This window comes from Chiloscyllium punctatum, chromosome 45 (assembly GCF_047496795.1).
Source record: "Chiloscyllium punctatum isolate Juve2018m chromosome 45, sChiPun1.3, whole genome shotgun sequence".
Taxonomy (NCBI): Eukaryota; Metazoa; Chordata; class Chondrichthyes; order Orectolobiformes; family Hemiscylliidae; genus Chiloscyllium; species Chiloscyllium punctatum.
In genome coordinates this window covers 63,032,870-63,046,860 of record NC_092783.1, presented here as the reverse complement: position 1 = coordinate 63,046,860, position 13,991 = coordinate 63,032,870, and the positions used below count along the sequence as shown (strand labels likewise).

The following is a 13,991-nucleotide window of genomic DNA, read 5'->3' as shown; positions in this document are numbered from 1 at the left end:
CTCCTCCTCTTAATGATGAGCACTCCTCCTCCATTCCCTCCCCCCCCCCCCCATCTGCTGTTTCTGTTGATCCTGATCTATTGCTGATCCCCTGGGATAGTGTAAGGGAGAATACTCTCCCTCCAATGGCATAACTTGATGGAAATGTCCAATCATTTGGCCCCATCAGATTGTCACATCTACCACACTCCGAATCAGAGCTGGCCCTTGGGGCACAGTGACCGTGTGGAGATTGGAGGACACTGTGGAAGTCACCTCATGGCTGGTGGAGAGGTAGGGATGGGTCACTGGGAAGGAGTCAGCATAAACCCAATGATGACAAATGCTTGCTATTTCCTCACTCCACATCTCCACCAGCAACACTGACATATTACCTTTTGCTTCTCATGTTCAAACGATTTCCAAATGTTCATCTTGTGTTCACTGTGACCTTGCATCCTCTGATGGGTTTTAACTTGGGCTAGTGTCTGAAGAACAATGTGGCTATCTCCATACCTCAACCCCTCCCACCCCAACCCATTACTCAAACTATGGAAATTGTAACAGTCCATTGGCAAGATGTGAAAGTTGGTGGGAGGGGAGGGAGACATGTACTGTGGGGTGGGAGGGGGGGGGGGGGGGGGGGTGGTTGGAGATGGACAGCCTCAGAGCAGGAGTGTGGCTCTTATAACTCAGTCTTTACCCCCTAACCCCTCCCCAGCCACTGCCTTAGGTTTCAGATTCTGGCCCTGTCATTTTTTGGGGAGCCTTGAATTAGTGAAATCTTCTGCCAATCCATGGTATGTTAGACATTTCCGATTCCAAACCCTGCTTTTCTGATTTGCTTCCTGCCGGTATGCAGTTGAACCGTGAGTGGCTTCTGCCTGTGTTTCCTGACCCACATGGCTACAGCTTCCTCTGAACCATGGCGTTGTGAAAGTGAAAGGCATTCTTTCCTTTGAGTAAAACCCTCCCCTCCTGACTCCTGGTTCCTGTACAGATTCAGCAGCTGGTTTTTCTTTATGTTCAAGGGAAGATTTTGTTTATCCAATACAGAAAAGCTCTTTGGAAGGCGAGGACTGTGGATGCACAGGTTGGGGGCTGGCTTTGTGAGGGGCTCTGTTTCACAATGCCCTGGTAGCATCCAACCTTCACTTTGTCCACTTTGAGCTCCTCTATCTCCTGTGCTGACCAGGGAGAGCTCAGCTAACAGCTCGAAAGACACATCTTCCTTTCAGCAGGGGAATCTTTTGAGGGTGGGAACTGGGGTGAGGTGGGGGTGTGCATATGGGTCATGAGTACCTGCCAGGGAGTGCAATTTGACCTGAGTTCAGGTATGCCATTGAGGGGGTGATTAAGTTCAGCCCTGAGGGTGGGGAAATGGGGTTATCAAGGCAGGGTCTAGCACACACTGGGTGAGGGTACACTTGAATAATGAGGTTTATTTGCACATGCTTGAGACTCAGTTAGCTGCTTGCTTCATCATTCACTCCAAACACTGGCTTTGGAATCTATGAACATTTCCTGTTTTGAGCAGGGTGCTGGTTTACACAACATTGAGAATTTTTTTTTTTGAAAAGATGATTCCAAATCGTGAGCAGGGAGAGTGTGAGAGAGCCACACCCTTTGTAACAAGCGGTGAGCTTGTGTCATCAGTTAAGGATCAGTAAAGAACTTCCTGCAATGTTGATAAACTTTGACTTTAAACATATGATGAAAATTTAATCCTGTGATGGCTTGAATTTTTTGAGTGAAAATAAAGCCATTTCGTGTCACTGTGTGTCTGTATCCATTATCTGCAGTCCAAAAGATTCAACATTAACCTCCTCTCTCTCTCCTTCAGATTCTACTAAACTGGGGATACAGTGGGATCCCCACAGCACTGCTATAATGAGTCTGATCAATGGAAGATCCAAGCATCGATATCAAATGTTATTATATAATCACTTATTTGATGCTTTCGGGAAGTTTTTTGTTGTAAATGGATCCTGTAAACTCTCACCTTATTGTTTTTATTAATGAGGCTGATGTTAGCATGGTTGGACTTTGGCAGTCTGGGATTTGGGCAATTTTCCACATGAAGACTGCTTCATATAGATTGGTTACTGCAGCGTATTCCATGTAAATGCTGCTTGCAAACTAGTTAATGCAGTCAGTGATCAAGAAAGCTAATGAAATGCTGCTGTTTATATTTGGAGAGGGGCTGGAGTACAAGGATGCAGAAGTTATGCTGCACTTTTACAAAACCCTTGGAACTCTCTCACAATAGGCAGTGAATGCTGGATCAGTTGTTAATTTAAAACTTGAAATAGATACATTTTTGATTAAAGGGTATGGGCCAAAGGCAGGGACATGGAGTTGGGCCACAGATTAGCCATAATCGCATTGAATGGTGGACCAGGCTTGAGGGGCTGAATTGCCTCCTCCTGTTCCTATGATTGTTATTGTGTGCTATTTACAACTACCTTCAATGTGCTATTGGCAAGTTGGTTAATCCATTGTGAGTTTCCAATTAATTAATGAACTGTGATAAACTTGCGTTTATTATTAATACCAAGTACTAGTTGCTGAAAATGTCAAGATGCTGGCGGAGTAGAATGCTCTAACTGTTGGGAAGTTATGTTGCAGTTGTACAGGATGTTGGTGAGACCATAATTGGAAAACAGAGGAACCTCAATTATCTGAATATCAGATTATCCGAAGGGGATCTCGAGGTCCCAACAGAAACATTACGTCAAAGGGCTGTTTCAACCCTGATTGTGACTTTCGTTTACAGGCACCATGATGAAAAACGAACTCTGCTCACTGAGATGCTGCTGAGAATGGTCCTGGCCATTGATGGGAGGCCAGGCACTGTCTCCAAATGACTGGCCTTCTGCCCTTTCTCTCTTTTTCCCCCCCCCCCCCCTTTCCCTGAAGTTCTACACAAGGGTGTACCCTAAACACCCCCCTCTACTTCCTCAGATAATATCTCCAACATTGTCCTGTACAGGACAAAGGTGGAACTTGTCAAAATGTCTGTGTGTGTGTGTGCACGTGCTATTTGGAGACTTACCCCCACAAAGGCAGCAGGAGTCTTGCTGTAGGTGTCCAGTCCAGCTGCCCCAGAAGGAAGGGGGGGGGGGGGGGGCAAAGGGGAAAGAGTTTGAAATGGGGGTTGGGGCTGAGGGGTTGGGGGCAGGCAGGGGTGTGGAGCTGGGGGAGTGGATGGGTTAGGGTGGGATGGGACGGGCTCTCGCAGCGTGCTGCTGCCTAATCTCCTGAACTGGGAGCAGACTTCACAGAAAAGCAGACTGAGCCCCAGAGGAAATCAATTAACTGAATAATCAATTATCCAAACGACATAGTGCCTGCCCATCTTATTCAGATAATCGAGGTTCCTGTGTATTGTGTTCAGTTTTGGTCACCTTGTTATAGGAAGGATGTTATTAAACTGGAAAGAGTGCAGAAGAAATTTACAAGGATGTTGCCAGGACTCAACGGTCTGAGTTGAGGTTGGACAAGCTCGGACTTTATTCTTTAGAGCACAGGAGACTGAGGGGGGATGTTATAGAGGTGTATAAGATCATGAGAGGCATGGATAGGGTGAATGCACTCAGTCTTTTTCCCAGGGTTGGGGAAATCGGTGTCTAGAGGTCATCAGTTTAAGTTTACAGGGGAAAGAATAAAAGGGAGCCTGAGGGGCAACATTTCTACATGGGGGTGGTACGCATATGGAATAAGCTGCCAGCTGAAGTGGTTGAGGCGAGTACATTAACACCATTTAAAAGGGATTTGGACAAATACATGGATAGGAAAGGCTTAGAAGGATATGGGCCAAGTGCAGGGAAATGGGGTTAGGGTGGAGGGACATTTTGGTCGGCATGGACCAGTGTGGGCCAAAGGGCCTGTCTCCGTGCTGTAGGACTGAATGACTCAAAAGCAATGTACCAGTTGCACACTGGTTAGTGCCATGTGTTCTTTTCAGACTAGGCACAGGTAGTTTGGTGCACCGACCTGTACACTGCTGAAGCCAGGCACCAACTCCTGGTCACCTCTTCCTACTGCCCCCTTGACCATGACCTCCTCTCCCATTACCAAACCATCCTCACCCAACCATTCCCAACCTCATCACCTTGGGATCTCCCACCCAGCCTCTAGCCTGATAGTCCAGGAACCCCGCACTATCTGTTTCTAGCTCTTACCTAAAATTCACAAACCTGACTGCTCCGGTCAACCCATCATCTCTGCCTGCTCCGGCCCCACAGAACTCATCTCCACACATTTTGACACCATCCTGTCTCCCTTAGTCCAGGATCTCCCCACATACGTTCAGAACACCACCCATACTCTCCATCTCCTCCATGACCTTTCGGTTCCCTGGTCCCCAAGAACCCAACTTCACTTGGGACATCCTGTACACATCCACCCGCCATGAAGAACTCCAAGCCCTCCATTTCTTCTGTCCCGCCGACCCAACCAGTACCCTTCCACTGATGCTCTCATTTGATTGGCTGAACTGTTTCTCACCCTCAACAACGTCTCCTTCAAATCCTCTCACTTCCTTCAGACCAAAGGGGTAGCCATGTGCACCCGCATGGGCCCCAACTATGCCTGTCTCTTCATCGGTTACGTGGAACAGTCCATCTTCCCCAACCACACCGTCACCATTCCCCACCTTTTCCTCTGCTACATTGACAACTGTATTGGTGCCACCTTGTGCTCCCACAAGGAGGTTGAACAGTTCAATTTCACAAACACTTTCCACCCTGACTGCAAGTTTGCTGGACCATCTTGGACACCTCCCTCCCCTTCCTGGACCTATCCATCTCCATTTCCATCAACTGACTCAACACGGACATCCACTAACCCAACGATTCCACCAGCTACATTGACTACACCACATCCCACCACTCACTATCCTCCAATAAAAATGCCATCCCATATTCCCAATTCCTCTACCTCCACCATATCTGCTCCCAGGATGACCAATTCCACTCCAGAACATCCCAAATGGCCTCCTACTCCAAGGAATGCAATTTCCCCTCCCACATGGTCAACAATGCCCTCCAGCGCATCTCATCCACATCCCGCACCTCTGCCCTTGAAACCACCCCTTTAATCGCAACAAGGACACAACCATCCCACCCCACTCCTGGTCCTCACCATTCACCCCACCAATCTCTGGATACATTGCGTCGTTTTCCATCACCTACAAATGGACCCTACCACCAGAGAAACATTTCCCTCCCCTCTTACCAGTTATCTTGAACTGTCCTACCTGTCTGTCTTCCTTCCCACCTATCTGATCCACCCTCCTCTCCGACTTATCATCATTAACCCCACCTCCATCCACCTATTGCGCTCTTGGCTGCCTTCCCTGCCCCCCCCAGCCCACACCCTCCCATTTATTTCTCAGCCCCCTTCACAACCCCCCTCCTCCATTCCTGAGGGCTTATGCTTATGACTCTCCTGCTCCTCAGATGCTGTCTGACTTGCTGTGCTTTTCTAGCACCAAATGTTGTGACTGATCTCCAGCATCTGCAGTCCTCACTTTCTCCTTTTTACAGACTAACAAATGCCCTATACTAGTTTCACACCAGTTAATAGACTGTGCAATTTGAACACAGGTTAATGCACTGTGCCAGTTTTACACAATGCACTGTACTATTTACAGACTAATGTAGTTTCAGACTAGTTAATGCACTGTGCTATCTGCAGACAGGGGTTAATGCACGATACCAGTTTTATACAAGCTGATATACTGCGCTGTTTGTGGACTAGCTAATACGCTGCTAGTTTTAGTCTAGTTCATGCACTATGCTAGTTTCGGACTAGTTAACACACTGTGCTATGTGCAGACTAGTTAATGCACTATACTAGTTCCACGCTAGTTAATATACTGTCTGCGTTGTACTTCGGTCAAATCAGTCAGATGATTCCAGGCTGCTAGCCCGCCCTCTGCTGACAGTGTCTGGAACTGCAGGCAACATCCCTGACCCTCCCCCCCCCCCTTGGGGTAGGGCGGCGGGTGAACTCCTCGCGACGGGGAGGGGGATGCATTTGTGTCACAGGGCGCTCCCGAGCTCCCCTAGAGGCGGGGAGGAGGATGCACCGGTGTTGCAGGGCGCTCCCGAGCTCCCCTAGCGTCCGGGAAGAGGATGTGCAGGGGGCGCTCCCGAGCTCCCCTAGCGGCGAGGAGGAGTATGTACCGGTGTTACAGGGCGCTCCCGAGCTCCCCTAGCGGCGGGGAGGAGGGTGTACCGGTGTTGCAGGGCGCTCCCGAGCTCCACTCGCGGCGGGGAGGAGGGTGTACCGGTGTTGCAGGGCGCTCCCGAGCTCCCCTAGCGGCGGGGAGGATTGCCTGCCGAGTCCCCGCTCCACCCCTCGCACGCAGACGCGGTACAGACGCAGCGTGGCGGGCGCGCGCGCGGTGATGGCGGCTCGGGAGCGCGCGGGGAGATGATGGCGGCCTCGGAGCGCAGGCTCCCGAGTCCCGAAGCATTCGTGGGCCAGTCTTGGAGCAGCTGGATCGAGCGGGCGGAGGCGCTGCGGCTGTCGGACGGTGAGTGTGTTCAGTAACCGGGGGGAAGGCGGCCGCCCGGCTCGGGGAGGCTCTGGGGCCTTTAACGGTTCAGCAGCGAGCGCCAGGGAAACGGACAACCTGCGGCCGGCCTCCTCCCGCCCAGAGAGCGGCGGGTCCTAGCGCCGGCTCCCGGCACCTGGCAGCTCGGAGTGGGGCTTCCGCGGGGTCCTAGCGCCGGGAGACTCGGGGATGGGTATCCGCGGGGTCCTAGCGCCGGGAGACTCGGGGATGGGTATCCGTGGGGTCCTAGCGCCGGGAGACTCGGGGATGGGTATCCGCCGGGTCCTAGCGCCGGGAGACTCGGGGATGGGTATCCGCGGGGTCCTAGCGCCGGGAGACTCGGGGATGGGTATCCGCCGGGTCCTAGCGCCGGGAGACTCGGGGATGGGTATCCGCCGGGTCCTAGCGCCGGGAGACTCGGGGATAGGTATCCGCGGGGTCCTAGCGCCGGGAGTCTCAGGAATGGGTATCCGCGGGGTCCTAGCGCCGGGAGACTCAGGGATGGGTATCCGCGGGGTCCTAGCGCCGGGCGACCCGCTGCTGGATTTCCGCAGGGTCTTACCAATCCCCTGTCTCGCTTGTGTATCAAGCTCATGTATGTCATAGAGTCACGCAACACAGAAACAGATCCTTTGGTCCAACACATCTGCGCCGACCGAACATCCCAATCTGACGTCGTCCCATTTGCCAACACCCGGCCCATATTTCTCTAACCCCTTCCTATTCATATACCCTTCTAAATGCCTCTTAAATGTTGCAATTGTACCAGCCTCCACCACTTCCTCTGGCAGCTCATTCCATACCCGTACCACCCTGTGCGTGAAAAAGGTGTCCCTTAGGTCTCTTTTTTATCTTTCCCCTCTCACCCCTCTAGCTCTGGACTCCCCGACTCCAGGGAAAAGACTTTGTCTATTTATCCTATCCGTGCCCCTCATAATTTTGTAAACTTCTATAAGGTCATCCCTCAACCTCCAACAGTCCAGGGAAAACAGCCCCAGCCTGTTCAGCCTCTCCCTGTAGCTCAGATCCTCCAACCCCAGCAACATCCTTGTAAATCTTTTCTGAACCCTTTCAAGTTTCACAATATCTTTCCGATAGGAAGGAGACCAGAACTGCACGCAATATTCCAACAGTGGCCTAACCAATCTCCTGTACAGCCGCAACATGACCTCCCAACTCCTACACTCAGTACTTTGACCAATAAAGGAAAGCATACCAAACACCTTCACTATCCTATCTACCTGCGACTCCACTTTCAAGGAGCTATAAACCTGCACTCCAAGGTCTCTTTGTTCAGCAACACTCTCTATGACCTTACCATTAAGCGTATAAGTCCTGCTAAGATTTGCTTTCCCAAAATGCAGCACCTCGCATTTATCTGAATTAAACTCCATCTGCCACTTCTCAGCCCATTGGCCCATCTGGTCCAGATCCTGTTGTAATCTGAGATAACCCTCTTCGCTGTCCACTACACCTCCAATTTTGGTGTCATCTGCTAACTTACTAACTGTACCTCTTATGCTCGCATCCAAATCATTTATGTAAATGACAAAAAGTAGAGGGCCCAGCACCGATCCTTGTGGCACTCCACTGGTCACAGGCCTCCAGTCTGAAAAACAACCCTCCACCACCACCCTCTGTCTTCAACCTTTGAGTCAGTTCTGTATCCAAATTGCTAGTTCTCCCTATATTCCATGAGATCTAACCTTGCTAATCAGTCTCCCATGGGGAACCTTGTCAAACACCTTACTGAAGTCCATGTAGATCACATCTACCACTCTGCCCTCATCAATTCTCTTTGTTACTTCTTCAAAAAACTCAATCAAGTTTGTGAGACATAATTTCCCACCATGTTCAGTTCTTTTCCTGAGGTTTCACACACGAGGTGCAATTCACACACACCAACTTCAGCAAACAGTTAAAGTTTATTAAAGCCTGTATAAGCCAGGTGACCCCCTTTGACACTCGTCACAGGTGCACAGTTCGAGTCAAAGGTTGCCCTGAACAAAGGAAACATATCCCCTTTATACAGGTTAGTTGCAATGCTTACAGATCCTCTGGCCACTCCCCCACAGTCACATTCCACTCGAGACAACCCCCAGTCCCTCCCTCACAGTTACATGTTACCCCAGGTACAATGGTAGGATGAGGTCATCTTTGGAGATAATATAAATGTAAATGCCCTAATCCTGGGGAATCGTTATGCAAATGATTTCCCGACTCTGTGATTCCCCAAGACAGTGTAGGTGTGATGTGTCCTAGCTTCGGGGTGGCCCTACAAATGCGTTCTGGCTCCGCCACTTCCCCAGACAATGTAGGTGTGGTCACTTCAGCATTGGAGCAAGTGAACCTAACTGGCTGGGGATGGCTATGAAAGTATGGAAGAGATTGAATGAGAGTTTAATTTGATGATAGTAGGAGTAAACAACTGTCTAAATTAAGTGTAAATTTCAATGGATAGGCATCCATATTCCTGCAGGAGATCTGTGAGTCAGAATGTTCAGCTTTGCAGTCTAACTCTTTAATATTACATTATTGTCCAGAGAGATATTTCCATTTAATCTTTTAACATGACAACCTGACACCATCCTCCCTCTCTTTCACCTGATTGTGCACCTTCTCTTTTGGTTTTCTCCTTCCTTTTCACCTGTCCCATCCTTTCTTGTTATGTCTTTAACTTTCTGCAGTTGTGACAAAAGATAAACTGATGTGTGTAAAGGGGAACAATTATCACTAGCAACAGCCATATGAAAGAAAAGGGGAGAGTAGTTATCTCCTGAAATGATTGTCACCCTCCAGACTCAACAATGAATTCAATGTCTCATTGGAACATGAGGTGCTGCTCTGGAAATCGCATGTGGCCAAGGTCTGACTGGGAATAGTGGCACAGTGATCACGTCACTGGCTAACTGATCCAGAGGCCCAGCTGAATACATCGAACAGTGCTTCCCAATCATTTCAATAACATGGTACACTTCAATGAGACAATTGCATGACACACCTAATTTTTTGAGCTGAATTTCCCACACACGTGACATTTATTTGCATTGACAATGATTACAGCATAGTGCGTACAACCAGCTAAAGAAGGATGTAGAGCAATGGATGTGTCAAATCCATTGGTAAAAACACTGCCTTAAGCACAGTCACGTTTTCAAAATCTGCTCAACACAACTATTTCTAACTGTTGATGGCTGTACATCTCTTCCCCACACTGCACTCCAACAGGCAATTGAATTTCACAGATGATATTTCATATTTGTAACAAAATTTTTGAAGTGTACTTTTTATTAAATAATAAACATATGATTGACATTCAGTGGATTAGAGCGAAATGCAAAAGTGTGTAAATTGAAATTTACTGGGTTAGTGGGAAATCTGGGCCTTCTGGACATGCAGAGATTTTCATCTGAGGGAGACCACCTTTATTTAAAAGCCAGGGACCAAAGAAACTATTACTTCATTTCAATTTCACCCTTTGGCTGCCTGTATTTAAAATGTTGAGGTTTAAGAATCGAAAGACCAATACCTCTCCTCTTTTATTCGGATGAATAATTTTCACGAGTTTTAGGAGTTGTAAATTTGGTTGGATACATGACTGTTTAAGATAAATGATGTTTGTTTTATATTGATTTACATTACCTTGGCAAAATATTTAATGGCACACTTGGGCAGACAAAGAGTATACAGTACTCAGAGCCTTTAATAAGAGCATTGGAGGTTGTGCTGAATTTATATAACCTCAGCTGTAACATTGGAGAACCTGTGCCGTTACCCCTCAATGTCTTTCATACAGCCCTCCCTGGTACTCAGCAAACTTTCTTCACTGTCACAGGCACCCAACAGGATTTTCCGATTGGTGGTTATCAGTATGTCTGAGCAGTGCTACCTCAGTAACGTAATGTCAGGCTGCTGCTAGATACAGTTCATTTACCATTGAGGTACATACTAGTGAGGACAGGCCTGTCACTGTATAACACAGGGGTACAGTACTGGTGGGGACAGGTCTGTCACTGTATGACAATGGGGTACGGTACTGGTGGGGTCAGGTCTGTCCCTGTATAACACTGTGGTACAGTACTGGTGGGGACAGGTCTGTCCCTGTATAACACTGGGGTACAGTACTGGTGGGGACAGGTCTGTCACTGTATAACACTGAGGTACAGTACTGGTGGGGACAGGTCTGTCACTGTATAACACTGAGGTACAGTACTGGTGGGGACAGGTCTGTCCCTGTATAACACTGGGGTACAGTACTGGTGGGGACAGGTCTGTCACTGTATAACACTGGGGTACGGTACTGGTGGGGACAGGTCTGTCACTGTATAACACTGGGGTACAGTACTGGTGGGGACAGGTCTGTCACTGTATAACACTGGGGTACGGTACTGGTGGGGACAGGTCTGTCACTGTATAACACTGGGGTACAGTACTGGTGGGGACAGATCTGTCAATGTATAACACTGGGGTACAGTACTGGTGGGGACAGGTCTGTCACTGTATAACACTGGGGTACAGTACTGGTGGGGACACATCTGTCAATGTATAACACTGGGGTACAGTACTGGTGGGGACAGGTCTGTCACTGTATAACACTGGGGTACAGTACTGGTGGGGACAGGTCTGTCCCTGTATAACACTGGGGTACAGTACTGGTGGGGACAGGTCTGTCGCTGTATAACACTGGGGTACAGTACTGGTGGGGACAGGTCTGTCACTGTATAACACTGGGATACAATACTGGTGGGGACAGGTCTGTCCCTGTATAACACTGGGGTACAGTACTGGTGGGGACAGGTCTGTCGCTGTATAACACTGGGGTACAGTACTGGTGGGGACAGGTCTGTCACTGTATAACACTGGGATACAATACTGGTGGGGACAGGTCTGTCCCTGTATTACACTGGGGTACAGTACTGGTGGGGACAGGTCTGTCCCTGTACAACACTGGGGTACAGTACTGGTGGGGACAGGTCTGTCACTGTATAACACTGGGATACAATACTGGTGGGGACAGGTCTGTCCCTGTACAACACTGGGATACAGTACGGGTGGGGACAGATCTTTTATTGCATAATGCACAAGTAATTGAGGGGATGATTTATGAGTTTCAGACATTATGTATAGAGGCTGAAGTGTGTTTCCTTTGTGTGTAAACCCTGATTCTATGACTGACTCAGTGTGAATGCTGTCTGCATTGCTGTCTGTGCTGTGTTAAAACCAGACTGTAGAGGCTGAAAGGGGAAATAACTCCAGCGGCTCCTGAAGCTGGTGGTTTTGGGTTTGGTCCCAGATGGCCTCCCCATAGAGAAAGCAGCAGTATGCTGCACCCCGTAGCTTCCTGTTCATTTTGGTCCCAGGAGGTGAGGGAGGGCAGCGGGCGTGATTCTGGTGCTGTGTTTAATTCATCTGCCTTTTGGTCTCATCCCCTTGACCATACTGAATGATTTAGACCTGCTGTGAACTGAGAGCACAAACCTCTACATTACAAAGTGTTTGCTTTTTGCCAGGACTCAGTTTGTCTCAACTTTGAAGCCTCCGATTCTGCTCTCTTGAATGTTCTCCATTAGCCATTTCTCCAGCCTTCAGTTGCCTGGATTCCTGATTTTGAAATTCCCACCCTAAACCTCTTAGCACCTCTACCTCTCTCTGTTCTTGTAATATTTAATACACTTCCTACATTTAGTCTCATAGTTTTCTTGTGAAGTGCATTGGGAAGATTTTATAAGGGTAAAACAATGTTGTTATTGTAACATTCTCACCTCTGATCTAGTCCAGAGGCTTCAGTACATTAGCCAGGCCGATGGTCAGTGTGCAGTGCTGGAGGAGTGCAGCATAATTAGTAATGCCGTCTTTCAGATTAGATGTTAAGGCAAATCCCACTCTCTTTCTGGACGTTTACAAACATTCCCATGAGATTATTTTGAAGAGGAGGGAAGTTCTGCTCAGCTCGATGGCCTGTCAGGTGTTTATATCTCAGCCAAGCAGATTGTCTTGTCATGATCATCTTGCTGTTTTTGGGATCTCACTGTGCACTATTTAACTGCTATGATTTAAAAAATATATATACTTCATTAGCTGCTAATTATCTTGTGAGAGACGCTGTAGAAATGGAAGTCTTTCTTTCCACCTTTCCCTGGAACAACCTGACAACATTCCATCCCAAATCTCCCACTGAAAGAATGATTGTTGAGGGGAATGTCACCTTCCTAACATTAGCCTTGCTGGCTGGCTATTTGGCCTCAGGAGGTATCGCAGCCCAGATTGTTCCTGTAGGACTGCGATAATGGGTTTAGAGGTGGCGGCTGGAGGATGGAAGTGAATTTCATGCATGTAGCTGTGTTCAAAAGGAAAAAAAGTAATTCACCTTTTGCCTTGGGGCTTGTCCTAGACTAGTGAGTTGGTGATTGCTGTTAGAGATGTTATTTCAATAATCTTTATATAATAAATAGGACAGGAGTGTGCAACAAGTAGAGTTTCTGTAAGTTCAGTATTGTATTTGGTTTTCAAGATTTGGCTTTGCTGGGCGTCGGTAATTTTATCTTTGAAAAATGTTTCAGTTAACTGTTTTTGATTTGAGAAGCATATTTTCTGTATATATTGGCATCAGGAATGCACTCAACACATTGAGCTGTGGAAAAGATGGCTAATGATCTAACTAGGTTAGGAATCCAGGGATGACAATTAATTTGAGAAAGCTCTGGCATTGTAAAGGTTAATAAGGTCTCGAGTTCTAGAGTTTGAAGTGACTGCAGTTGTAATGTCGCTGTACGCAGTGGTATACATTCGCTGTGCAGATCATGGCTCTGTTATAATTCTTTCTGCTGTTACAGGGACCTGAATTTAACACCTAGCTGGATTGTTCATTGTGCTGAAGGTTTCAAATCCAGCATTCCCTCGATACTGCACTCGATTGTTAGCCAGGATTACATCATGCCACATAATGGACTTATTAGCAAAATAAAAGCCCATGAGCTTAAAGGGGCAGTGACAGCCTGGATACAAGATCGACTAAGAGGCAGAAAGCAGGGAGTAATGGTGAACACTATTAGAACCACTGCTGTCATTGAATATGAACCTAAATCCAGGTCAATGTTTATGGGACATAATTTTGAAGCCATGCAGATGATCAGAAACACAGAAACGTAGAAGACAGTGAGGAGATCACATACAGACTGCAGAAGGATGCAAACTCTTGAAGGGAGTAGACACATGACAGCTTAGGTTTAATGTGGTGAAGTATGAAGTGATGTATTTTAATAGGAAAAAATGAGCAGAAGCAAATTAAACTAAATGGTATAAATGTGCAGAGGATACAGTGGTGGCTGGATGTATACAGACTTACAAAGATGGCAGGAAAGATTGAGAAATTGCTTAGAAGCCTGTATGGTATTCTTGGTTTTGTAAACTGAAGAATTCCGTGCAAAACCAAGAAATTTATATGAAA

At 47.7% G+C, this 13,991-nt stretch overlaps 1 protein-coding gene across 2 annotated transcripts in view; it reads left to right on the top strand.

The window, feature by feature from the left end:
* Positions 1–6,413: 6,413 nt before the first annotated feature.
* The window catches only part of LOC140467507 (ataxin-7-like protein 1), a 46,010-nt gene continuing 38,432 nt past the window's right edge, over positions 6,414–13,991 (top strand). For both annotated transcript variants that reach the window (XM_072563928.1, XM_072563927.1), the window contains exon 1: positions 6,414–6,523. In XM_072563928.1, the coding sequence (XP_072420029.1) occupies positions 6,421–6,523 (103 nt within the window). In that variant the 5' untranslated portion in view covers positions 6,414–6,420. The remainder of the gene's footprint in view (positions 6,524–13,991) is intronic.